Source organism: Trachinotus anak, unplaced genomic scaffold (genome assembly GCF_046630095.1).
Source record: "Trachinotus anak isolate AG129_WGS33_773 ecotype Australia unplaced genomic scaffold, CSIRO_AGI_Tana_v1 ptg000003l, whole genome shotgun sequence".
NCBI lineage: Eukaryota > Metazoa > Chordata > Actinopteri > Carangiformes > Carangidae > Trachinotus > Trachinotus anak.
The window spans coordinates 17,854,335-17,881,031 of NW_027273854.1; the positions used below are offsets into that span (position 1 = coordinate 17,854,335).

At 43.7% G+C, this 26,697-nt stretch overlaps 4 protein-coding genes across 5 annotated transcripts; 1 reads left to right on the forward strand and 3 right to left on the reverse strand.

Annotated features, from left to right (window-relative positions):
• Positions 1-262: 262 nt before the first annotated feature.
• napsa (napsin A aspartic peptidase) lies at positions 263-9,714 on the forward strand. 2 transcript variants are annotated; one of them, XM_071474239.1, is made up of 9 exons: positions 263-286; positions 1,096-1,249; positions 1,923-2,046; positions 2,844-2,962; positions 3,141-3,340; positions 6,598-6,720; positions 7,047-7,191; positions 7,285-7,383; positions 8,436-9,173. In XM_071474239.1, exons 2-9 carry the CDS (start codon positions 1,133-1,135, stop codon positions 8,595-8,597), a joined length of 1,089 nt encoding a protein of 362 aa, XP_071330340.1. In that variant the 5' UTR covers positions 263-286; positions 1,096-1,132; the 3' UTR covers positions 8,598-9,173. The 2 variants fall into 2 exon arrangements, with proteins under 2 accessions (XP_071330340.1, XP_071330339.1); XM_071474238.1 differs by lacking the exon at positions 263-286 and adding an exon at positions 508-736 and having other exon boundaries at positions 8,436-9,714.
• Positions 9,285-14,209, reverse strand: mief1 (mitochondrial elongation factor 1). Its single transcript, XM_071474236.1, has 4 exons — positions 14,063-14,209; positions 13,749-13,929; positions 13,022-13,293; positions 9,285-12,927 (listed from the first exon to the last, which is right to left on the reverse strand). The coding sequence occupies exons 1-4, from the start codon at positions 14,207-14,209 to the stop codon at positions 12,088-12,090; spliced, it is 1,440 nt and encodes a 479-aa protein (XP_071330337.1). The 3' UTR covers positions 9,285-12,087.
• A 390-nt stretch (positions 14,210-14,599) lies between these two features.
• LOC139618369 (mitochondrial ribosome and complex I assembly factor AltMIEF1-like) lies at positions 14,600-14,812 on the reverse strand. Its single transcript, XM_071474240.1, has one exon. The coding sequence runs from the start codon at positions 14,810-14,812 to the stop codon at positions 14,600-14,602; it is 213 nt and encodes a 70-aa protein (XP_071330341.1).
• A 2,497-nt stretch (positions 14,813-17,309) lies between these two features.
• Positions 17,310-25,715, reverse strand: LOC139618370 (uncharacterized). Its single transcript, XM_071474241.1, has 3 exons — positions 23,234-25,715; positions 22,662-23,063; positions 17,310-22,412 (listed from the first exon to the last, which is right to left on the reverse strand). Exons 1-3 carry the CDS (start codon positions 23,843-23,845, stop codon positions 18,507-18,509), a joined length of 4,920 nt encoding a protein of 1,639 aa, XP_071330342.1. The 5' UTR covers positions 23,846-25,715; the 3' UTR covers positions 17,310-18,506.
• Positions 25,716-26,697: the final 982 nt, after the last annotated feature.

Genomic DNA, 26,697 nt, shown 5'->3' on the forward strand with positions numbered 1-26,697 from the left:
CAGAGGATTTTATACAACAGCAGTAAACTGACCTTAATAAACGCAGTGGCAAGCCCCACTTAACAAAGCGTGGAGTTTACTAGACGTCTGATAAAAGATGCTGCCAGGTTGCACTATGGGAAGTGTAGGATCCACTGTTTTTTAAGCTTGACTATTGGACACTAAAAGTCAGTATACCTCTGAACTCTGCTGCATCACGGGCGCTCCCTTTAGAGTCTATGATCTGTCTGTAAACTCTACTGTGTATGCTTAGGTTTATAGATTCTGTGTAGACACCGTTTTTAAGGTATGTTTTTTTTTTGTTGTTGTTGTTGTTGTTGTTTGAAGCGTTTTCTAACATGGACACAGTGTGCTCCCTATCATCCACGCCACACTCACATCACAACCCGTGGCCCTGCAGAGACTTTGTGCGCAGGTTTGTAACGCGGGATGATGGCCACCCTCCTCCGCCAATGACAGCAGCTCACTGATCATTTTCCTCCAACCGCCGAGCCGCAGAGCGGGGAAAAACGAGCGGACACGGACATTGCCGAAGCAGTTTCGCTTCGCTCTCTGCGTCAGTAGATAGGGACCTGCGTCTGAGCGCCCGTTAATATCGGGAACAACAACAACAAAAAGTGGTTGTACATTCATTTTTATTTTATTTCATTTTTTTTACCGAGACAGACATGACGCGGCTGAAGATACTTCACATCGTCGGGACGCTGCTGATCGCACAAAGCGTCGCCATTATAAGGTAAACACAGTTTGTCAGCTGATGCTGTACAACTTGTACCAGGGTCACGTCAGAGTCACCGTCCCTCTGTCAGGGAGCATCGCTGAGTGCGTATTGTCGTATGTGTCTGTGTATTATAAGGTCTTATAATATATTTTAAGGTCTTATAATGCATCCATGGCTCACTTCCGTAGACTGCTCCCCGCCGTTACAATTAGCCCCATGTGATTCTAATTAACGTGTGTTCGCTCACAGGTCGCACTCGGCTCTACACTTTGCTCGGTTACTAAATCTACATGCACCAAAACACGAGCCGAGCCCTCGGTGTCAGGGAGCAGCAGATGCATCTGTGGCATTTCATCAAAGTGATGTCTTTTCAGAGTTCCCCTTCATAAAACCAGAAGCCTGCGCCGCCTGATGAGCGACAATGGGATGTCCCTGGAGGAGCTTCGGGCTTTTGCGAAGAGTACCGGGGCACCAGACAGCTCCCCCTCCCCGGACCTGCCTGTGGAGAGGCTGACCAACTTCATGGATGTATGCACACCTGCAGATACACGTTTCAGTTGTTGCCCCCCCCCCCTAAGTGGGACCCTGTGTGCAGCCCCTGGTGTTGCAGCTTTTTAGGAGGAAGCTTCAAACAGCTTCAAATGTAAAATGTCCATCACACTTCTCCAATTGTGCAGCACAACCTGAGAGTTTGGGGCCACACAGTTTATTGTGGGTTAAGTGAAGTATCAAAAGTCAAATATTTGGGCGGAATTGCCAGCGTGACAAAGGAGGAAGTGAAATAAGTGTTGCACCATGATCTCCCGGGTTTACATGTGTTTTCTCTCTTTTTCGCCTCATATTTGAAGTCACTGTGAGAAAGGCTGACATGGGGACATCAGACTTGACGTCTCCACATTTGTTCCTAAATGTTGGGTTTAGACTTCATGCAGCTGAGAGGATAACAGCGTTGTTTTAAAGTGACATTTAGACTTTCTCGCAGGAAATACTCCATTTTCCAACCAATAACACCCACAGCAGCTGGATTCTAGTATGCTATTGTGTTAAATAGTTATTGTGTATGTTGGCACAGCTGTACCTGACGTTATTTTGTTTTTAGTAACACTTGTGCATTTCTGCCAAAGTTTCAGTCTGCTGTGAAGAAAGCTCATATTTACTGTATAATCTCTGTTCTTTTTCTATTAAACATCCACGTCCTCAGGCTCAGTACTATGGGTTGATCAGCATCGGCACCCCTCCACAGAACTTCACTGTGCTGTTTGACACCGGCTCCTCCAACCTGTGGGTCCCCTCCATCCACTGCTCCTTCTTTGACTTGGCCTGCTGTGAGTTTGCTTTTTGGGGAAATGACTCATTCTGCATGAAATATATTCAAAATGTATGTGTGGCCTGCTTCCTGCAAAACACCCGTGTGACTAAAATATCACACTATTGGGTTGTTTTACCTTCAGTATATACACAAACCATTTTCTGTATCTTTCGATACAGTTTTAATTTCTGTTTCACAATTTATTGAGTAAATCCTACTCACAGCATTCAACTATGCCATCGCTCTGCATCAGTGTAACAACAGTACATTGTCAGCAGGACAGAAGTTGAAAAGACAGGGGGACAGTTTGGCATCCCTGTGTCCTGTGGCTTCATTTATTATTATTTTGAATTGCATTTAAAGGCCAAACTGTCTTTTAACCTTGTGAGAGACAAAAGCCAGCCTCGTAGTCACAAGGTAGATTAAAATTATTTGCTGCTATCAGACCAATTCTTTCAAAATTCCCATCAGCTCTCATCAGGGGCAGTTTTAGAAACGGGGGCACAGATTCAAAGAAAGGGGGGGGGGGGTGGTACATTGTCCATGGTACAGCCATGGACAATTAGTATTTGGACACAGACATTTAAAAGGCTGTGTTGTTTGTAGATGCTTTGGGGTTTATTTGATTGATTTTCAGACAGGAAACGTTAATGACATCATGACTTCACTTCATACAGAGGTTCTGATACTGACATGCTAACTACCTACCACCCCTGGCCATCGATTAGTGGTGTATTATCAATGGCATTCCAAGTTTCCTAGGTCCATGAAATGTGTGCATTTTCTTTTTGATTGACCGTCCTCTCTCATTAGGGCTTCACCATCGGTACAACTCGAAGAAGTCGAGCACATATGTGAAGAACGGCACAGAGTTCTCCATCCAGTACGGCAGAGGCAGCTTGTCTGGCTTCATCAGCGAGGACACTGTCTCTGTGAGTCTGAGAAACACTCACTCACACAGCTCTTTGTTTAACTGCATTCCTCCCCTGTGTTGGTGGTCACGCCATTCCTATCATTTCATTAAAGACTTTTCTTTCTTTTTTTTTTTTTTTTTTTTTTTTTAATTTTGGTGCTGACGTCTGTCTGTGCTTCCTTTTCCTCTCCTTGCAGGTTGCAGGTCTGCCTGTTCCTGGTCAGCAGTTTGCTGAAGCAGTGAAGCAGCCTGGCATCACGTTTGCTGTTGCACGGTTCGATGGGGTCTTGGGCATGGCCTACCCCTCCATAGCAGTAGCTCAAGTTCGCCCGGTTTTTGACACAGCCATGGCCGCCAAGCTGCTGCCCCAGAACATCTTCTCTTTCTACATAAGCAGGTTGGTTCCTGACAGAAGACACAGGGAAGAAACGGGCATAAATAACACAAATGTAATTCTGCTCAGCCAGCTCTACATTCACTGCCCTCCATATCAGAATCAGAATCAGAATCAGTTTTATTGCCAAGTATGTTTTCACATACAAGGATTTTTTTATGGTGATTGGTGCAATTGATCAGCAACAGTGGGGCTCTCTAGCCTTGTTGATGAGGCTAATAGCAGATGGGAAGAAGCTGTTTTTGTGGCAAGAGGTTTTGGTCCTGAAGGACCGCAGCCTCCTGCCAGAGGGGAGTGTCTCAAAGAGTTTGTGTCCAGGGTGGGAGGAGTCAGCTACAATCTTCCCTGCACGCCTCAGAGTCCTTGAGGTGTACAGGTCCTGGAGGGACGGAAGAATGCAGCCAATCACCTTCTCAGCAGAGTGGATGATACGCTGCAGTCTGTTATTGTCCCTCTCCGTGGCAGCAGCGTACCAGATGGTGATGGAGGAGGTGAGGATGGACTCAATGATGGAGGTGTAGAAGTTCACCATCATAGTCCTTGGCAGGTTGAACTTCTTCAATTGCCTCAGGAAATACATCCTCTGCTGAGCTTTTTTGATGAGGGAGCTGATGTTTAGCTCCCATTTGAGATCCTGTGTGATGGTGGTTCCCAAGAAGCGAAAATGCTCCATGGTAGCCACAGGGGAGTCGCACAGGGTGATGGGGGTGGGTGGGGCTGGGCTCTTCCTGAAGTCCACTATCATTTCCACTGTCTTCAGAGCGTTTAGCTCTAGGTTGTTCTGCCTGCACCAGGTCACCAGACGCTCAGTCTCCCACCTGTAGGCAGACTCATCGCCATCAGAGATGAGTCCAATGAGAGTGGTGTCGTCTGCAAACTTCAGGAGCTTGACAGACTGATGGCTGGAGGTGCAGGTGTTGGTGTACAGGGAGAAGAGCAGAGGAGAAAGAACGCAGCCTTGCGGGGATCCAGTGCTGATGGTCTGGGAGTCAGACACGTGCTTTCCTAGCTTCACGTGCTGCCTCCTGTCAGACAGGAAGTCGGTGATCCACCTGCAGGTGGAGTCAGGCACGCTCAGCTGGGAGAGCTTGTCCTGCAGCAGAGCCGGGATGATGGTGTTGAAGGCAGAGCTGAAGTCCACAAACAGGATCCTGGCATAGGTCCCTGAGGAGTCCAGGTGCTGGAGGATGAAGTGGAGAGCCATGTTGACGGCGTCGTCTACAGACCTGTTGGCTCTGTAGGCGAACTGCAGGGGGTCCAGGAGTGGGTCAGTGATGGATTTGAGGTGGGACAGGACAAGGCGCTCAAATGATTTCATGACCACAGAGGTCAGGGCAATGGGTCTGTAGTCATTTAGACCTGTGGGCCTTGGTTTTTTGGGGACAGGGATGATGGTGGAGGATTTGAAGCAGGCTGGCACGTGGCAGGTCTCCAGTGAGGTGTTGAAGATGTCTGTGAACACTGGAGACAGCTGATCAGCACAGTGCTTCAGGGATGATGGAGAGACAGAGTCAGGACCGGCTGCTTTGCGGGGGTTCTGCTTCTTAAAAAGCCTGTTGACATCTCTCTCCAGGATAGAGAGAGACGTTCCTTTGGTAGGGGAGGAGGGGGGTTCTGATGTGGCTCTGATGTGGAGGTTAGTGTCAGGCTTGTCCCACTGTCTTTCAAAGCGGCAGTAGAACTCATTCAGATCGTTGGCCAGACGGAAGTCGTTAGTGGAGTGGGGGGGGTTTAGGTTTGTAGTTTGTGATCTGTCTGAGCCCTTTCCAGACAGAAGCAGAGTCATTGGCTGAGAACTGGAGCTGAAGTTTCTCAGAGTACAGTTGTTTAGTTTCTCTCACCGCCTTGCTAAACCTGTACTTGGACTCTTTAAACCTGTCCCTGTCCCCACTCCTGAAAGCTTCCTCCTTTTGCCTCCTGAGCTGACTGAGCTTAGCTGTGAACCAGGGTTTGTCATTGTTATAACTCACCCTGGTGCGTGATGGGATACAGCAGTCCTCACAGAAGCTGATGTATGACGTCACAGCCTCTGTAAACTCATCCAGACTATTGGAAGCAGTCCTGAACACCTCCCAGTCAGTGCAGTCCAAACATGCCCGCAGATCCTCTATGGCTTCACTGCTCCACTGCTTCGATGTCCTCGCAACAGGTTTACACAGTTTTAGTCTCTGCCTGTATGTGGGAATCAGGTGGACCATGACATGGTCAGAGTGGCCCAGTGCAGCCCGGGGGACGGCGTGATAAGCTCCACTGATTGTGGTGTAACAGTGGTCCAGAGTGTTCCCCTCTCTGGTCGGGCAGTTAACAAACTGTCTGTATTTGGGCAGTTTGTGGCTGAGGTTCCCTTTGTTAAAGTCACCAAGGACAATAACTAAGGAGTCCGGGTTGGTCCGCTCCACACACAGTATCTGCTGTGGCCTGTGGTGGGATGTAAACACTGACCAGGATGAATGAGGTGAACTCACGGGGGGAGTAGAAGGGCCTGCAGTTTATGATGAAAGTCTCCAGGTCAGGAGAACAGTGCTGCAGGATCACTGTCACGTCTCTGCACCAGCCACTGTTTGCATAAAAGCAGATTCCTCCACCTTTGGTTTTGCCGGACAGCTCTATGTCGTGATCCGCTCTGAAGAGCTGGAAGCCGGCCAGCTCCAGCGCAGAGTCCGGATCGATCCACACAGCCACGTCTCTGTGAAGCACAGGACGGAAGATGAGGAAAAGTCTCTGTTCTTCTGCACCAGTAGCTGAAGTTCATCCAGTTTGTTGGGCAGTGAACGCACCTTGGAGAGAAAGATACCTGGGAGCGGTGTGCGGAGTCCGCGCCGGCGGAGACGCGCAAGCGCACCGGCACGTTTTCCTCTCCTCCGGCGTTTCACTGCGAGAGTAACGGTCAGTGACCTCTGACCAAAATGTCCAATAATCCCACAGATGAGTCGAGAAAAGTAGGAAAAAAATCCACTGGAGTTGTTTCTCTGATATTAATGAGCTCTTCTCTGGTGAAAGAGCTCCGGAAACCAAAGCAGAAAACTGGATTTACAAAGAAAATAAGGCAAAAAAATGCGCACCAAAACACCGAGGCAGCCATCCGCGGCGCCATGGCAACAGAATTTTTTTATTGGTTTAACTGTTGACCTCGTGGCTTTGTTTTTCACTGCAACACGAAAACCACTGTCAGATGTTAATTCAGAAACTTTGGAGTTTCCACAGTTTTTGTTTTTTTTGTTAAGACAGTGAGTTGCACTTCTGTCCACTCTGTCTCCCAGAGACCCGAAAGCAGCAGTAGGAGGGGAGCTGACGCTGGGCGGGACAGATCCTCAGTACTACACCGGTGACCTGCACTATGTTAATGTCACACGCAAGGCCTACTGGCAGATCAAGATGGATGGGTAAGAAACAATCTCATGTGACCTCATTGTTACAAGGAATTAGGATCTGTGAAAAGTGAAGCGTGACTGGACACACTTTCTGTTCTGTGTTTATCACTGACTTAATTCCCTCTTCTGGTATCCACAATGTGTATATGTTGCCAAATTCATTTTATAGATATTTAAATTTGTGGTTTTTCGGTCTTAAAGGCTGCATCAAAGCAGGTGCAACAACTGCCTGCCAACTTGCCCCGTGAGGATTAAATTCATGCCACTTCTCTCTCTCTCTCCCTCTCTCTCTCTCTCTCTGCCCTACTCTGCTGCTCCCTCTCATACCTACCCTGCAGAGTTACGGTTGGCAACCAACTGACTCTTTGCAAAGCCGGCTGCCAGGCTATTGTTGACACGGGGACGTCCCTCATTGTAGGTCCTCGGGAGGAAATCAGAGCGCTGCAGAAAGCCATTGGAGCTCTGCCCCTGCTGATGGGAGAGGTACAGTTGAAAAATCCAAAGCCACTCAGTTTGTTTTTTTTCCTTTTTGGTTTTGAGAGGTATTGTCAGCATGTCCTCTCCTCTCCCTCGAAGTACTTCATTGACTGTAAGAAGATTCCATCTCTCCCCGTCATCTCCTTAAACATCGGAGGGAAGATGTTCAACCTGACTGGAGAGGATTATATCATGAAGGTAGATTCACTGATGTCGGATGAAATTCACTTGAAGTTTTTCACTGCCAGTTATTTAAATTATTTAAACCAGCAGTTTAAAACTAGAGTAGACCTTTCCCTCAAGGATTTAAGAATCTACACACACTGGGCTTTTGTAGTGGAGCCAAAGCCTGACACAGCATTTTACTCCATGCCAAGGTTAAAAACACATCAGTGAGTCACATTTGCACTGGAGGACATGTTCCTTCATTATGATGAACATGGGTACTGTGGTTAACTCTTGAGTCAACCCCATATACACAGTCCAAAAAAATAAAATACTTGCTAGAGGATCTGCATCTGAAAATACAAATACACTATTTACTCCTGTTGAGTAACTTACAAGTACAATCCCTAGCTGGTTATTTAGTCTTTTGAAAAGATGTAGATCTTCAAAAGAACACTTAGATTTATGCACTTCCTTAGTATTTGTTCACAATATAGAATCTTTATTTAAATATTTTTCTTTAAACAGATGTTTTTTTTTTTTTTAGGAAAATAAACACAAAAATGAAATAAACTCTACCTTCAGTGCACATACAACTTTAAAATTTCATGCAATTTGACCTTAACATATTTATTTCTCTCATCTCTGCTGTGGCAGCAGAAACAGTCTGACATATCTTTTGTAACTGTTTCTTTTTTATGTAAATCACAACTTTTGCTTGCCGCTCTAGCCAAATTTTCGCATCATCTCATTTCATATAGCTCTCATGATGACGCTTGTAACCATCAACTCCACCTCTCTCATATGTAAAGCGGTCAGTTGATAGCCAGCTTCCAGGATCACCTAAAGAAAGCCGGACGAAGTTTAAGTTTAGCTTTGTTATACCTGCCCTGGTGGCAATGGTATGTTGGTCTGCATTATAATGACAGGCTTCTGATATGTATGTAGACAAAGGTTGACAACCAGTGCTTCGGCAAACATTCAATTCTCGAAGTGTCTATTAACGCAAGTTTATCTTAAGTTAAATGATATTAAGTGTCTCTGCAAAAGTGGAAAGATTATTTTGCTTTGTCCTTTAATTGCAGGAGTCTCAGATGGGTGTCTCAATCTGCCTGTCTGGCTTCATGGCCATGGATATCCCGCCTCCTGCAGGGCCCCTGTGGATCCTGGGAGATGTATTCATTGGGAAGTACTACACTGTGTTTGACAGGAACGCTGATCGTGTGGGGTTTGCCCCGGCCAAGTAGTTGGAGAACACTGTATGAAATAGGTTTCACTGCCTATGGTAATTTGACTTTAAAGGTCACACAGTCAGAAGAATGTAATGGTTGTTGTTCACGCTGAAAGGTCTGGCTTGCCACATAAATCTCACATCTGCTAAGAACAATGAGCTTTAAATGAGAAACTGGTTTCCAATGATTAAGTATGAATCGTACATTAAAAACCATTTCCACATATTAAGCATGGAGAGCGGAGGTGTTCTGCCACTGAACAAAGGGACTGCTTCAGTTTCTTGCACTTGTCTGTGAAACTGCTTTTGATTTTTGAGCTTTAACTAGATATGGTGTTTATGGCAGGATTCAATCACAACTATGCATTTTGATGTTTGTGCTGTTTCATTTTTGTAATTTCCAACTTTTGAATGTAATTTTTTTCCCATTCCTTACAACAGATCCATGTTTCCAGTTTCAAAATACTAGATTTCAAAATATTAGACCTGGCACTGCTTTTGTAAGCTGACCATATCTCAGGATGTTTTACCAAACCTATGTGAATTTTATTACCAAATCTCACTAAATAAAACAACTAAATGTTTAATAAAATTTTAGATGGATGGGTTTTATTTGATAGTAACCAGCCTAAGAGCACGAAATCTGTCAATTTGCATGCTACCTTAGGGGGAAAAAAGAAGAATCAAAGATGACCATACAGAATGACATTTGTAACATTTAATGAAGTATACAAAGTGCTGCACTGTTCAACTCCAGAGCTGAACAAAAGAAAGAAAAGCTGGGAAAAAAAAATTACACAGCATGCAACACCGCATATGGCTAGTTTGCACTCCACAAGGTAGAGGTAGTGATCTACTTTGGGTTTTGTTTTACAATAACATTACAAATGTGGCACAGTGACTCCCCTCACATTAGCACAGTAGTAATTTGTAGCATAAACTAGGTCTGCAAAGGAAGACGCTTCATATGCACACAAAGAAGATCTACTGTGGATTCACTTTATGTCTGTACATCCAGAACAAAGCACTTAGTGAAGCACAACAAGTGATACTTCACATGTAGAACTGAATCAATGCAAATAAATATTCGGCTCTTTTTGGTTACAAATGTACAATAAATACAAAAATATTCACCTGTTTCTCCATTATTATCAGGATGATTATTTTAACTGAATGCACAACAGAAGTATAAACAACCCTCTTCCCTCCACTTTGTACAGTACACAAACTGGAACAGGGATTGATGGGACAATTGCTCCATATCACTGCATTTTTTTTTTTCATTCTAAGGCTAAAAGTGAGAACAAAAAGCAGCCATGTGATTATTTTGGACAGCGTATTTTGGATACTCATTTTAGAGAAGAGATGCAATAAGCCCCACTGGCAGCTACTGTAGTTACTCCACCGACTGCCACCTGCGATGCAGTGACATGAGCTGACGCAACATGTGGGACTGTGCAGCTTAAATTGATGAAGCTCCACTAAGTACCAGGCTAATCTAACATCAGAGACCTTGGCTATCAAAGCTGCAGTTATATAACTGAGGATCTGTGCGTAGATCCTCCTGGATCAGATCATATTCTACAGAGATTAGCACCTGTAATCTATTAATATACAGCCTGCTGGTAGTGATAATCACAACCTTTAACTCATCACATAACCACAGCTGATCTGTAACGTATGTTGTAGTGGCAGTACAGTGGCAGTATTGACAAGTGACAGCGCTCGGTCTTTTAAGCTTTTTGACACAGCCTCATACCGCACTAATCCACGTCTGGTCACCTACTCAAGACAGATTGGGCTAGATCAGTACCTACAAGTTGATCAGGGTTTCATGTGGACTTAAAACGTGCACAGGTATGCATACAAACACAAGCACAGTACTACCGAGGTAAAAAGCTCCATGCTCTAACTGAGATCAAGACAGGAGCTGAAATTAATACTGAGACTAATTCACCAAATGACAAATGCACAAAACCTCCTGCAGGATAGTTCCAACAGTGTTCACAGCAGTGTGTTGTACTGATACTGAAGAGGAACAGTCTCCTTAAAAAAAATGTCCAACCAAGGGTACTCCCTTGCTACAAAGATCTAGACCAAGCCCAAGCAAGTGTATGCAACATTGAACAGTCTATATTTGACTGTAATGATTTAGACCAAAGAGGATCTGAACTGCAATTTAAATTAAAGCAAAAACCAGTAGACAACAGCATTTAGAGTGTCAACCTTTAACCCTGTAGCACATCTGCTTTAAAACAGCTTGACAGTGCAAAAAACCCTGTGAGGTCGTACAAAATAAAGATTAGTTGAGAAAGCAATTCAGACCTGTGCACCCAAGCAGCAATTGTGAGACTGGAGAACAAACCAACTATAGACAGAAACAAACAAAGAGCGGCTCTGTATTAGACAGTCACATGGAAACATTTCCTGTTCAAAATAACTGTATGATAAAAGGATGGTGCTCCATTTTTGTTCAGATTTCATGAATCACTGACAAATCAAACTGCCTACTTCCATAAATGCTAAAATATTCCATCTGTGGATGTACAATAAATTTCATATCAGATTCGTTGTTGAATGGCGTTAAATATTAGAAATAGTCAAAGCACAGGTCACTGTTTATTCACCCGTTTGATTTCTAGATTAGGTAGCGAACACATGCAAGCTGCAGACATTCCAACCACAGCCTAATGTTTGCTTTCTTAAATCACTGGAAACATGTAAAGCGTACATCTTGGACGAGGCCACTGTATTAATGAAGGTTTGGTTTTTTTTTTTTTTTGTTTTTTTTTTTAAACAAAACTTGCTGTTTTTAATATTAGATCTGATAGCAAAGGGGGCATGAAATGTTAGCTTGTCTCTTTTACTCAAGAATGTTGAGTCATGACTGATCAACAATTTATTAGCTTTTGGGTTGGCATACACACAATCAACATGACAGTCTATCCCTCGACACAGTGGCACCGACCTATCTTAAAACAGTCAACGCCGTAACCATGGTAACCTTAACTGCACCAGACATGTCTGTGTTCCTAAAACTCTCCAACCAGTTAAAAGGGGCTCAAATATGGCATTATCCACTTTCATATGGATCAATCAATCCAGAGATCAGTCCCTCCGTCCCAGTGTATTTGGCCCTAACAGCATGTCTACTCTTAGCTTCATTAATACAATGGCTTCACTGACAGCCATGAACTCCAATAACCCTTCACTTTCATCTGAGACTGAAATATTTGGATGATCACACCACATACAGTTTTTAAGAAACTGATCAACACTAAGTAACTGCTACTGTGTGTATCACATTTTCTCACACATGTTTGTGAAGAAGCATTAAGAAATTAAGAGAACATGTTTTTTGTTTTTGTTTTTTTTTTTTTAGGAGAGAGGATGATTCCATGCAGATGATTTTTCACCAGGAACCTCATTTTGGTGAGAGGTCACCATTGCCCACAAAAACTGTGGTTGACATTTGACTGCCACGTTGCTGTGCAGTGATGAGGTTCTCAGGGATGGGGTGGCTGTGCCATAGCAGTTCTCAGCAGCCCCTCAGGATCTGAGAGGGTGCAGTAGAGCGTATAGCCCAGCTCATCCACTTCCTGTTCTGTCAGCTCACAGAATAAGTTAACTTTAGGGCTCAGGGCACATGGCAGCCTCCCAGCCTCTAGGTGTCCCACTAATGCTCGCAGCAGCTGGAGGAAGCGGTCAGCCAGTGCTTCCTGGGTCCAGTCACCTTCTTTATCGCTCAGCAACAAGATGGCGTTGGTGAGCTGGCTGGCGTTGAGCCGGTTAAGGGCAGGGTTGAGCTTGCACACCGCCTTCGCCACCTTTAGGCAGGTGCACCGGCAGCCTCCGTCCTCCTGATCCAGTGCCCTGAGTCGCGCCGTCTCAGCTACGCGGAAGCTCTGCCGCCACAGGTTTTCATGGCGCTCTGCAGCAAGCCGATGTGGTTTAGCTATCAGTGAGGTTCCATCCTCCATCACAAGTAATGGTAGGAAGTCAACGTACAGCTTCCTGTCCGTCTCATACTGTACCTCCAGGGTCAGCGTTTCTGAGGGAACCACAGGACGGATGACGTAGTCAAGGACACTCCCTATAGCTGGCCAGTTGATGGAGCCAGCCACAAGCTTGTCAAAGACCTCAAGGACTGATTTGGGGGAGAGGTAACCTCCGACCATGCAGCGGTCCCAGTAGCTGCTGTTCCGTGGGAAATACTCCAAGTTCTCCCGGCGGACGAGCCAGAAACCCGGGACATTCATGATGGTGTCCTCCCCGGGGATGGAAGACCACAGGTTCTTCTCCAAAATAAGAGGCACCATAAGCTGGGCGTGGTCTGCTGTAACCACCTAAAAGATGAAGAAGGGAAAAAACTAATCACATCAATATAAGAATTATAATACATTTGTCAAAAAGCAGGACTAAAGGCATGAAAGCTCTTACCTGCAGGTCATCATACAGACTGCCACTCAGGTACATCTCTCTGAGTGGCATGTCAGGCAGTTTGGCGTGAAGAAAAACCCTGAGCTCCGCACAGATGTCCAGCGCTGCCCTCCTAGCCATAGCCTGCTCCTCAGTAGGGATGTTCACATTATTCTGGTAGAACTCCCACAGATGTTCCTGCAGGGACAAACGCATCCGGGCCCTCAGCAGGTCGGACTGAGTGGCCCCACTGCCTCCCACAGCAGCTCGACCCACTGCCCTCCGCAGACAGTCTAAAGACATTGGAGGCAAATGAAAGTTAAAAAATGCATTTGTGCAGAATTTTGTGACCTTCCCCCTTCCACCATTTCAAAGAGTGACTTTTAAGGGGGAGGCAGAGGGTAAAGGTGCAAAAGGAAGCGAGGGGTGGGTGTGTGCTTTAAATATTAGAAGCTAAAAAATACTTCACTCTACAAGGAATAAATGAAGTATCTCAGAGATTATGTAAACACCATGGATCAACTACATCATTGTCAAACTAATATAGAACAGCTGGGTGACTAACTACAGCACTACAGAGAGCCACCACCCACTGTAAAGGAACAGCAACAATCGTCCAAACAGGCTGTCTGTCAACAGATTAAAAACAAATCTTAGCTGGCTGAAGAGTCTAAGCCACAAAACTGGCAACTCAACCACATTTTCAACAATGACAGAACAAATTTAATTTTTAAAGAGCACTTCTCACCTGGTTCAAAAGCATGTGAGGCAGTGGGCAGAGACTGTAGTGACCTGCTAACCGTGGACTTCATGTCATGGTTTAGCACCCGTGGTGACGAACCCATCCAGGCGGGCTCCTCCCAGCTTCTCTTTCCTGTCTGCTCCATCTTGGTGGGGCTGGTTGGAGCACTTATGGCACGGTCATACATCTGTACAACAAAGAATTGTCTGCACGTTATTCATATCAATATGGGCGCTAATGTAAGAACATTTGTTTCCATCATTACACATGGGAACAAGGATTAAGGGAAGCAATTAAGAGATAAATGTCTTTCGACTTACTCTTTTGACAGCTAGTGTTGCAATGCCAAGCATGGCAGCTCCTCCCACCCCCAGCACCAGCTTAGCATTGGAAAGCATGAAGTCGATAGCTGTGCCAATCCCATTGTCATCTTTCTTCCCTTTACGGTCTCCATTCACCCCTGCCATCCTGCCACTGAAAAGGAGATAAGGAATGAGAGTGAGAGAGGAGGGGACCTATTGTCTTTGTTCCATTTCTTAGCTAAAAGGATCAACATATGTTGGGTAATCAGATTCTTAAGACTACTAATATTACATACACAGTTCAGACAGCCCCACTCAATCAGCAGTGATTGAGTATTGTGCACCTACAGAATTAAAATCAGTGAATAACCACACCCAACATGATCTTATTTGTTATAAAAATAAATCGTCCTCCATCTCCCACACAAAATGTCTCAGATCTAAAAAGTTTCATTGCTGACACACAGAGTATTTTCTTCTTGTAAACCCACCTGGGAGACACACCTCCAGACAACCTTTATCCCTCCTCCAAGATGACCTGTGACCTCTTTCCCCCTACATAAGCCCACCCAGTCGGCTGTTGAGGAAGAACTGGCCCCTCTTCAGTGCGTCCTCCTTGTCTGCAGGTACTGTCAGGGCTTGGCAGCGGCGAAACTCGCGAGCCACAGCACGGCGATAGTAATTGCGGTCAGTGTACTGAAGGTGACGCCCTGCACGGAGCAGCGCCCGGTACAGCTCCAGCACGGCACTGCGAGACCAGCCGCCCATTAGGGACTACACATGGAGAGGGGGGACACCCTGGCACCTGGAAAAATGAAAGCAGAAGTTGTGTGATGAAGGGACTGAAGTTAACTGATTGTGGAAGTGAGCACCCTGTAGAGTGACACAGCAACTGTGTAGAAAGTATATCTCAAATATTAGTATGGGCCAAATATTCATCTGGTCATTATCTTGGCTCCATGCTCAGGCATGAATGTAACTGGCAGGAATTGGAGGAATTAATTTTAAATTAAGTAACAGTAAGACAGTTTGGGTTGAGAGAGTGAACAATAGTTTGGGGAGCTATACAAGAGACTGTCAGGTAAGGCTACCTACCTTTCACTATTAGTGATCAGCCTGCCCTGGATTCTAGTACCATTTATTGATGCAAAAGGTTAACTTTCTCCACCGGTTCATCAATGAGAAATGCCGCAAATAATTTGTTAAACAAGTAATCTCTATCTGCTTTGCAAAAATGCAAATAAGAGAAACCAACCAGTTCCTTTGCCAGTTAAGTTAACGTTAGCTAACGTTAGCAACCATGCAAATTTGACCACTTATGCACAGTGACTCACTGCTGGCCTAATTTCAAACGACTGTTAAATGATCACTACCACAACAGAGAAGAAAACAGCAACATAGTGAGCTGGAGAGTTCCCCTTGTCTTTAGAAAATGGCTGGCTCAACGCAAAGTCACACATCTCATGACTAGCCTGTTAGCTTAACACGCTAACGAACTAGCTGTTAGGCTAGGCAGCGCTGACCTTACCTTTAGCCAACCTTACTGACAAAAACTACCCGTAAAAATAGTACAGTATATAGTGGAAGCAAAAAACACAAATACTTTCAGGAGAGAAACACTAGCAAACTTACGTTTCAGGAATTACACCAAAGAGTTCTGTCTTCTGACAGAGACAGGGCTCTGCTCAAGCCGGGGGTCAGAATCGGCAGTAACACCGGAAACAAATAGTGTACTACGCACATACTACGTCCGGGTTATCATTTAATTCGCTACAATTTAAATGGCCACTAAATTTATATTAAAATGTCACATTACTATTATACTAATTATCTCTTTGTCAGATTTGATTCATTTTACATGATGTGCTCAGGGATTAAGTCTTTTCATGCTTGTGTGTTTTTTATATTTTATGTTTGGGTTAATTCTGGTTGTTGACAAAGTGATATTATAAAGTGATAAAGTGATAAATTACAAATTAAAAACTAAACTAATGCATTATAAAAAAAAAAAACTCTCCTGTTCTGTCATCCATTCATGATTTGACAAGCCTACATCCAACTGGAAAGCTCATAACAATAGATTACAAATTATAAATAATCCCTTATACTGACAATGTCCGATACAGCCGATGAAATCCTGACAGCGCACACATCATAGCGGGTCAATTTATTTGCAGTGTGGTTGTTTTCATGTCATATCAAGCGGCCAGCTGTAGTGTGAAGGGACTTGCTAAATAGGGTTGTTAAAAATAATGGTTCCATTTCTATAAATTAATTATAGAAAAGCAAAGCGTCAGAAAATGAACGCAGATCACTCTTGCTCAACACTGATGCCCCTTGACAACAGACTGGATGTGGATAGTTCTGTGCAGGATATCATCTCCCTGTGTCCTCTAGCCTGGCCCTCTGGCGACAATGCAACGCCATGGATTCAGTTTTCAAAAGATTAGAGGGACACCCGAGCACCATGCTTCGCAACCTATGTACTGAAATGGGGTAAATTAAGTTAAACTTTAAACATGAAACGCTCCTGAAGCACAACAAGAGCAGGAGGCTATGCAGGGGCAGATGTACTACCCACATACGTTTCCATTTAGAAATGTACTATTTGGTGCACTGCTAAACGTTAATATTGACATATGCGATTAATTTAGATTAATTATTCACAAAGTTTAATTTGATATATTTGAATCATTAGGCAGCTCTTTATATACTTTCATACATATTATTTATATTCTCATTGGTAATTTGCTTTTATTAAATTACTGGGTCAGTTTTGCCCAGAAACCTGCTCTGTGAGGCCATCTATGTGTTTGTGAGTGTGTTCATCGATTTGCACCTGTGGACAAATAAGTTTGTGACATTCTCAATCACTGTCTAAATTTGACCCAGAACGAAATATTTTATGCAAAATGTGCATATATTATATAATCATATATAATATATAGTATGTCTTTAAAACATAAAAATAGTAATATTTTAAATTGCACCCATCAATATTTATAACCTGAACATCAAATAAATTGACTCTCAGTAATCTCATAGTACTGGTTATTCCATTCAACTCACTCTGCTGTCATTTTAAATACTGCCACAGCCCACATTACATTTAATCTAATCTCACATTATAATATTATTTCATTTAATTCTAATCTAATTATTTAAATTTAAAGTTAAGATTCTATATTTACACACACACTTTAGCTTTGTGATATTTGTACCTGTGCCCAGCGTGATGGCCTTGAACCAACAACATGATCAAAGGTTATTAATCCATCCAGATTGGTGACTGGTATTTATTTGGTTTGTTTGGGGGGTTTTTTCCAACTCATGAAAAACAGCACGCGTACATGATCCATATGACTTGAACAAAAATCCTTTACATAAAAAGAAAACATGATAGAAATAAGACAGAAACACAAAAACAAATTACAACAAAAAGCAATATAAAGACATTGCTTGTATAATTGATGATACAACATTTATGGTCAATAATTAGGACAAATTTGTTCCTTTATGTTTCTCAGAATTTACAGACAGATGACAAATTTAAGAAAAAACCTGAAAAATCTGTATCAGAAACAGCATGACAATGCCCCTAACCATTAAGCGATCGCTGAATGGTTTGATGAGTAAGAAAATGATGTGAAACACATGCTGTGGCCCTGTCGCCGTATCTCAACCAAACAGAACACCTATGGGAGATTTTGGACCTGTGTGTAGACAGTGTTCTCCATCACCATCATCAAAATACCAAATGAGGGAATATCTATTGGAAGAATGGTGTCCATCACTCCTGTAGAGTCCAGAGACTTGTAAAAATCAATGCCAAGGAAGACTGAAGCTGTTCTGGCAGCATTTGATGGCCTAACACCTACTCAGACACTTTGTGTTGGTTTTTCCTTTAATTTATCTCCTGTCTGTATTTATACAACTTATACCATATTACAAATGATTTTGTTCAGACTATTTATCAGTCTTACACCTAGGAATGAATAGACGGTGAAAATACAAGATGTACTTAAACTCTTCATGTTTTTTCATTTGGTAGTTATATTGATACTGTAGCTTTACCACAAACAAAGGAAACCAACCTTTAGTTTAACATGATGACATAAAAGAGTAACTAATTAATTACTTTGTGTAAGCTTGATTTTGACTTACTCTACATTAATATACTTTTCTCTTTTTTCTGCAATGATGCCTCCAGTTTGTATTGCATTCTTAGAAAACTTAATTTTCTGAAACATTTTACTTTCTGCTACTAATGGCTGTAGGAAGTTTCCTCTGGCCAGGAACACAGCAGAAAATATTTTAAGAAACCCAAAGCTGGTTGAAAGTTCCAAGCTCTGAATAATTGAGGCAATTTTATGGTAAAAATCCATATTCTGTACTCTTCTTTGGCCCCATTATTACAAGCGTACTGCATCTAATGGCCTGAAAATCCAAGATGAACTTATGATCAGGGCATGTATTTCATTCCTTTCATCCTAGGTATGATATGTATGTCTCTAATGTCATCATGCTGAAGCAGCCAACACAAGTAGCGCTCCGTCCCCATGCCCCATCCACTGGTGAGGAGTGGTTTCACATGGCGCATGTTATTGTACCATTTGTAGGACTGCTCGGGCACTGCATGGTGTCTGAGGGCCTCTAGTACCATGTCAGGGGTGGAATGGCGTTCACCAAGACCTATAGTCTCACCCAGCCCCAGCAGAAGGTCAGCAGCTTTGGCTTTGCACTGCCCAGTGCCCTCCACATACGCCTGGTAGAAAGGAACTCCCAGATGATCCATCTCCGTCAACCAAACAGCACCACCATATTTCTCAATCAATACCCGCTCTCCTTTGCGTGTTAGCTTTCTGCCAAACTGGGGCTGACCATCTTGGACCCACTCTACGCAGTCAGCAGAGGGCATCATTGGAATGGCCTGGTCTAGAGGGACTCTTGGTAGTGCAATTTCTCCATCCAGCTTACTGAGCATAGCTGTGACATGTGTAAGGGTCCCAGCAGTGTTGAGAATTATATCTGAGTGCTTCTTCAGCATGGATTTGGTGAGATGAGCCACGTATCCCTCTGCTATGGAAATGGCTTTGTCCATGTCACCCAACAGTTCACACTCCACGTGGTAGAACTGGTTCAAATGTGTGGCATCAGGATCTTCCCCTCTAAAGCTGGGAGATATGTAGTAGGTCCCTGGCAGGTTCTCCTGGAAGCGAAGGAAGTATTCAAGAACAAACTGCATTGAGTCAGCCAGGTAGATGTCCTGACCCAGTAGGTTAACTGAAACTGGTTCTGAGTCAGATCCCAGGCCCATTGGTGAGGAGATGGTGTCTGTCGTGAGAGGGGTCAGAGCATAGGAGTACTGGCAGGAGTTGTGGAAATATTCCACTGTGCTGTGGAAAAGCGTGTTTTGAATCTGGAACATGTTGCGATACCACTGGCTCTTGATGGCAAGTGTAGAGTGGGATTTAGGCTCTTTCCATGAATGAGGAGGCTTGCAATTGGTGATTTTTGAGTGGATTGTTTTGAGGGTCTCAGCATCAGCAGCTGGTCCATCCAGTGATGACACATATCCAGGGTAGCTTTGAAAGCATTCTGGTTGCAGCTCAGCAGGCTTGGTGCCATCAGGTGATGGTAACAAAGGGATCAGCTTGGCGTGGGCATAGTCAATCTCAAAGCCCTCAAAGATCAGTGCAACACCTTGAGCTCTCATCCCCTCTTCCAGAAGTCGGGAAACTTTTTGAGTGGCTAAGATCAGTGCTTTGTAGTCAGCCTCATCCAGTTTGAAGATGTCACTGGACAGTGGTTTGCGTGGCACCACAACAGTAAGTCCAGGAGTGTTTGGGTATGGTGTGAGGAAGGCAACATGCTCACTGTCTTCCCACACTCTCCACTGTTGCTGTTCTCCACGTACAATACGGCTGAACAGGTTATCATTAGAAGGGTCCCCAAAAAAGTCAAAGCAAGAGGGTGCATTTGGTGTTGGCAGGGCACTTCTAATCTTAGCTTGAACTTGGGCCAGTGCTTCGTCATCCCAGTGTGGGCCACTTTTTGAGGTGCAGTAGCCAGGATCATAAGCATTGAATTCCTCTTCACCAGCAAGATGGGGCTGCCACTTTGGCTCTAGGCCATGAAGTGGGAGCAGTCTGATTTGTGCAGGATGATCAGAGGTTGGATTGAAAACCATGGCACAGCGCTGCACTCCCAAATGCTCACATAGTAAGCTTGACACAGCTCTTGCTCCTTGTAGCATAGCCACAAAATCAGGTGTAGCCAAGTGGAAGATGCTACATGCCCCACTAAGAGTTTTTCTAGTCAGAATGGTTGACCCAGGGATCCAGGGGTTGGGATTCAGGTAAGCAACCAGCTCATCTGTTTCCCAGATCACATTAGAGAAGCTTTTCAGAGGCCTGAGGACCTCTACTCGTGAAATACCACTTATCATTGATGCCACAAACATCACGCCAGCATTTGTTTCAATGATGGCATCACCTTTAGTGTCCACAGCAATGATACCTGCACAGATCCCATTCAGATTTTCAGCCATCACTTCTCTACATGCTTCTCTCAGGTTGTAACCTTTGTGATGGTAGAGACCGGCTATTTTCTGGGCAACTGTGTGCCTCAGAAATACATCTCCATCTCCAGAGCAGGTGATTGCTAACTTGTCATCAGCATATATTCCTGCCCCTACTACTGCTGTATCCCCAACTCGCCCTTTCAACTTTCCTACTAACCCACCTGTGGAGGATGCAGCAGCCAACCCATGCCAGTGATCCAAGGCCACAGCTCCAACTGTTTGAGGGTGATTGTTTTTTGAGGTATTTCCACCACTGAGCTTTGCAGTTAACTCTCTGTGACGTATATCAGTGTAGAAATATTCATGCCCAACAGGCTTCTCCTTCTCCTCCAGCCCTTGAAGAAACTCCTCAGCCCCATCTCCCACAATGAGTGAATGTGGGCTTTTCTCCATGACACATCTGGCTGCTTTAATTGGGTTCTTTACACTTTGCACACAAGCAACAGATCCTGATCTTGCTGCATTGCCATCTACAATGGTTGCTTCCAATTCATTTTTGCCATCTTTGTTGAGTACTGAGCCTTTACCTGCATTGAAAAGGAAGCAGTCCTCCAGAGCTTCCACTGACCTCTGAACTGCGTCCAGACTCCTGCCACCTTGATGAAGCACTTGGCATCCAAGGGTTAAGGCTGTCTGTAGGGCAAACTCAATAACCCCAATCACCTGGGTGTTCAACATCATCTCTTCTCCAGCTCCACCATGGATCACCAGAGTGTAGTCTGGACTCATGCCTGAGGTGGAGTCAACCGTGCTGTTAGGATTGTTTGGGTTCACTGGACAGTGATATGTCTGTCCATTAATTTTCTCTGTTTGACCTTGTTGGAGTAGACACTCCAGGGCTCCCATCTGGGTTGCAATGGCATATCTAACTGCTAGAAGCATCACTAACTTCAGGTTTATCTTCAGGTTTTCTTGAAGCTTTTTCAGTGTAAGAGCAAAGCTCCCTTTCCCATTAAGCACTATGCGAACCTTGTCTCTTTTTCCAAGGTAGGTTACAGCCAGCTGATCTTGGGCATAGACATTCCCTACTCCACACTCTACACCCTCCATCAGATCTGTACCAGTGAGGTACACAGATGGACACCCAAAGGGGTCCAGAAACCTCTTCAGTGGATTGTCAGATGGCAAGGATCGACGCAGGGCAGCTAGATGGGGACCAACACCTTGACCATTTTTGGTGTTTTTAATTAGGCTCTTATGCTCCAAAAATGCAACATGGAACAGGCGTAGGAGGTCAGTAGTGTATTGGATTGTGTTATCTGGGCCAACACAGGATGCCAAGGCACCTACTAACTTGCGAGAATGCATGGTGAGTGAGTATGTAGGATCACATCGGCCATGTTTGTAGTGGCGCATATGGGTAGGTGTGACAAGTATGTGACTGGAAGCAGATTCCCCAAGAGTCTGCCTCAGGGAAAGCTGCAGAGAGAAGTTGATCCAGGCATCATACAGGCCTCTCTGCCCTCTGAGAGTAGAAAAGACATCAGGATAGGAGGACACATCAAAAGTAAGAACTGGATGAGTTGCTCTTAAGTCTGGGCTTGGTTTGGGGGTGTTTACTCCTTGCAAGGGGAATGTTAATGGAGTTGGACAAACAGAATTGACATTGTTTACTGTGGCAAACCCATTCACATTTTCTGGTTTAGTACAGACTAGGTTTAAGTCAGCAGTCTCAGACAGATTGTACACACGCTCAGTCATAAGCCCAGCCACCATCCCATCCACAGCACTGTGCTCAAACACCATCCCAGCTGTGCCATCTTTGAACACCACCAGGTTCACCACCTGTCAAAAAACAGAAAAAGAAAGATTGGATTGTTTTTTTCTGTCCACTGAAAATCAGTGAGTACTGTAACCACCCACAATAGCACTGACAACTTTTGTGTAAATTTATATATTCTTGTATTCATATCAAAATCAAAACATTTTACTAGCTTAGCTTGTTAATGCCATTTGTGTGTGTGTGTGTGTGTGTGAAAGCTTTGAGAAATCTGATGTAAACTTTTCTTTAAATCCTCAGATTCCCTCCAGTACCTTATCATAGTATCTTAGACGTGGGCTGTCTCCTCCTCCTCCCAGCCTCACTGCATTGAGGATATCAGCCAGTTCAGAAGGTGCATTCAAGTCTTCCAGAGAGAGCGTTAGCACAGCGCTCTCCATCAGCCCCAGTGATGCAGCTGCTTCCCCTGCTTGCTCCAGGATCTCTTCCCTGATGGCAGCCCAGGTTTTACGCTGCAGAGCTGAGAGGCTGCAAATGGCAGAGGGATCATTCTGTTTTCCTGCGCTGAGTTGATCCATCACCTGAGACAGTTGGTTGTAGATGTCAGTAAATGGTCGAGCAGAAACTGGCCCACCGGTGCTGGGACGCCACAATATGTCAACAGGGAACACTCCTCCAACACAGGTGATGATGGCATGGAGGCTATCTGGGTAGACCTGGAAAAGACAAAGCTGCAGATTAGAAATTGCTCAAAATACAGTGTGGGAGGATGAAAGGTCAAGAAATGAACTAATTCAAGATTCATCCTGACATATTTGAATTTATTGCCTAAATACTTCAAACTGCTAACCTATTCCCTCAAGCTGTGTCCTGCAAGTGATCCTACCTTAATTTGATCTTGACTCCTGCCAGGAATCCGGCTGGCAGCAAATACCTCAGACTGCTGTGTGCGCTCCATTGGCACATCACCCTCCAGTAACAAGGGCTCACTGTACAGCTTTGCTGCTGCCCAGAGTAGAGCGGCTGCCCTCCCCAGCTGGGTACATCTCTTTGCTTTGGATGGAAGAAGAACAACAGGGAGGGCTGTGGAGGTGGGCAGGGGGTCGGCACATGACAGCAGACCTTTCTTGAACTGCTCTGTCACCCAGTTTTCCTGGCTTGCAGCTGTAGTTGCTAATTTCTGCTGGGCTTCTTGAAGGAGCTCCTTCTGCTGTTCCAGTGCACCTTTGAACTCAGGGTAACGGTCAGGACTCAAAGTCAGCTGCAGGACACGGCCCACTTCTTTCAAGGTAACATCCAACTCTGGAACAGGGTAGTCGAGAAGGGTCATCCTGTTGGTATGGAGGAGGCTTGATAGAGAAGGAGAACAGGAGATAAAGAATCTGTGGTGATGCCAGGTACTCTGTGAAACTGCACGCTGATTTAGATCATCAGATATTGAAGAATTTGGAGGCACAGAGAAAGAAAACCGCGTGCATGTGAAGAGTATAGCATACATGCACAGCAACTACAGGTAGTTTTTATATGTACGTAATCTAAGTAAACAACTTGGTTCAGCCTTAACAAACAAATGACACGAGTAATAACAACACATCTTAACATCAGCGCTGAGTTATGCTAACTACAACCAAAATGATCATCACAACAAACTCAAAATCATCATAGCTGCTGAATAGGATGAGTTCTCTTGAACATTTATGTAGCAATGACTGAACAGATAACAGATAAAGTATATTACAGCAAGTAAAGAAAATATTGAATTGTCTTCACTAATTTAACCTTCATTTTTAAGGTATGCTATTAGCATGGCTCTAGGAATGGCATTGTTGGTATATCAGTAAGTCCGCTACTTTAATGGGACTGAGATGTTAGGCCATATGACTATGGTGATCATTTGATATTTCGTCTAGTGCCACCACAAGGTTTGCTGTTTGGATTTTTTGTGAACTGTCTCAACAAATATAGCATGAATTGCCACAAAATCTGGTGCAGACATTACTATTTCTCTCAGGGTGAATTGTAAGATCTTTGGTGATCCCTTAACTATTTATCCAGCCCCATCATAAGGTCAAACATTTTATTTGTCCAATACTTTGGTTTATGATCAAATACTTGAAAAATGCATGGCATTCCCATCAGGCTCAGCTGCACCGTGTGTTTAGTGCTAATTAGCGAATGTTAGCGTGCTAATATGCTAAACTAAGATGGTGAACATGGTATAAACCTTATACATATGTATCTTATAAATATGTTAGCACTGTCATTGTGAGTGTGTTAGCATTTAGCCCAAAGCTCCCCTGTATCCACCTTGCAGTGATGCTAGTCTAATTGTAGAGTCTAAGTCTTGTTTCACAAAATGTGTCAGGGTTTTACAAACTATACCTCAGGTCTTGGACAGACACACATACTGTACATACACACAACAAACAGATACAATGCATTATATTATACTGCTTACGTTTCCTTCACATGATGTCCAACCTTTCTCACATTAGTGGAGCCAGTAGCCTAAGTTAATTATTTTAATTATGGTGAAGGGGCTGCTTAGACCAACACAGGTCTCTTTGTGTATTAATGTGGTGAACATGAGTGGAATGCATCCAGATATTACGTCTGTGTGAGACAATAACCCCCTGGACCCTGGTAATGGCTGATAACTAAGCCCATCTGCTAACACGTGGAAGCAGTTAGTCCCGTTTTGCCACTCCTCCAAAGCTTGGCATTTTTTCTTGCTGGTTGTCAAGGAAATGCATCCCTCACTGTATGACTGGTTGAAAATTAGATTTCTCCTGATTTGTCCCATCAGTTCTAGTCATCCACACAACGCTGGCTGTCTGTATTCTCTCTGAGGATGGATTGGGTTTCTGCGAGGATCCTGGTCTTATGATACTAATAGCGCAATTACAAGTACAAGCAGCACTACCGATTCTACCACTACATGTTGTAATAATTTTCAATGAAACACGACAGGACATTTACCCTCATATATTTTGTAAGTTTCAAATTATCATATGTTTTGGACATTAAACTAATTTTCATTCAGATTTTTTTTTAAATTTTTTTTTTAAGTTGTATTTTCTCATGCTGATGTTATTGGTTATGTTTGCTGAGATTCTTAGATTTGTGTCTGAGATTTTTGCCATCACCCCATTACAACAGCGGCGAAGGAGATTTTGTTTGTGCTGCTTAGAGCATTGAAAACTGAAAGATATATTTTAACATATCTTTCCAGTAACAATATCCTAGAAACTGGAAGTTGCTGTCAACAGCTCCATTGAGACTATCTTCTGCCAAAGAAATATTCTAAAAAAAACTCTTCACAGTGAGAAGCATGGCTTTACATAACGGGACATTGTCTCAGGAGGACACTGTTGACACTATGCCAATATGCTATATTAATAGAGCTCAGGCTTCTGTATGGTCTTTATTTCAGTTTTCATTCTATATATCCACAAAATGCATCTTAAAACAAAGAAAATGATTTTATATCTAATAAAAACATTATTGTTGATAATTATAGAGACACTTTTTGTGTTTCATGACTATAAACTTGTATCTATTCACATTCTTAACTCAAACATTTACCTTAGAAACTGCCAAAAAGCAATAGTGACAGAAGATTACTTCATTTTTTAATTTTCTACAATATTCACAAATGTGTTTTCTTTCAGAAAAAAAAGTCAGCTTACCTCAGTATAGAAATTTCTCTTAAGATCTGGCCAGTTGGGAGGATGGAAGGACAGTCAGTGGGAGGAAAGCCTGGTTGGACCACAAACTAAGGGTTTGTCTATAATGCAAGAGCAGTGACTCCAATTAAGCAATTCAGTGTCTTGCCTCCCACCTCTCTCTGGCTCTCTCCTCAAATCACAGTATCTCTCTCTCTCTCTCTTCCCTGTTTGTTCATGTGTTTTTTTGTGAACCATTACATATCTGTTCCATAGTCTAACTTTAACAAAGCACCATCAACACAGGTGCCTCAAATGACCATCCCTCCCTCTTAAACTGTCTGTCCTTGTGGTTGTAAACACTTTTTGAGCAGGGAATCATATTTAAAATAAAAGTTTTTATGTGCTCAGTAATCAGAAATATACTAACTCCTGCTTAGGACGGCCGGTGTCTGTCAGCCACTGTGACAATATGATCCTGTATCATCCTGATGTTTAAGGCAACATTCAGACTCATCCACTCATCCAGCAGCTTGATACTGATGTGTGGGTGCTCCTCTCTGCAGATGGCAGTGTTGGGATGGAACGAAGTGTGTCCTTACATATGAAAAAATCTGAGGTATCTGTATTGAAGTATTTTCATTTCATGACACTTCTTACTCCTATTCACTAAATTTCAGAGCAA

What these genes read in the sequence shown, in the direction of transcription:
- napsa (XM_071474238.1), top strand. Translation starts at nt 669, where the DNA reads ATGACGCGGCTGAAGATACTTCACATCGTCGGGACGCTGCTGATCGCA. An exon ending in CTTCTTTGACTTGGCCTGCT is followed by an intron (nt 2,047 to 2,843) that starts GTGAGTTTGCTT and finishes CTCTCTCATTAG; the next exon opens with GGCTTCACCATCGGTACAAC. An exon ending in TGCCCCTGCTGATGGGAGAG is followed by an intron (nt 7,192 to 7,284) that starts GTACAGTTGAAA and finishes TCTCCCTCGAAG; the next exon opens with TACTTCATTGACTGTAAGAA.
- mief1 (XM_071474236.1), bottom strand. Translation starts at nt 14,209, where the DNA reads ATGGCAGGGGTGAATGGAGACCGTAAAGGGAAGAAAGATGACAATGGG. An exon ending in CAACACTAGCTGTCAAAAGA is followed by an intron (nt 13,930 to 14,062) that starts GTAAGTCGAAAG and finishes TTTGTTGTACAG; the next exon opens with ATGTATGACCGTGCCATAAG. An exon ending in CTCACATGCTTTTGAACCAG is followed by an intron (nt 13,294 to 13,748) that starts GTGAGAAGTGCT and finishes CAATGTCTTTAG; the next exon opens with ACTGTCTGCGGAGGGCAGTG.
- LOC139618369 (XM_071474240.1), bottom strand. Translation starts at nt 14,812, where the DNA reads ATGGGCGGCTGGTCTCGCAGTGCCGTGCTGGAGCTGTACCGGGCGCTG.
- LOC139618370 (XM_071474241.1), bottom strand. Translation starts at nt 23,845, where the DNA reads ATGTATGCTATACTCTTCACATGCACGCGGTTTTCTTTCTCTGTGCCT. An exon ending in GGAGTCAAGATCAAATTAAG is followed by an intron (nt 23,064 to 23,233) that starts GTAGGATCACTT and finishes TGTCTTTTCCAG; the next exon opens with GTCTACCCAGATAGCCTCCA. An exon ending in GTCTAAGATACTATGATAAG is followed by an intron (nt 22,413 to 22,661) that starts GTACTGGAGGGA and finishes GTTTTTTGACAG; the next exon opens with GTGGTGAACCTGGTGGTGTT.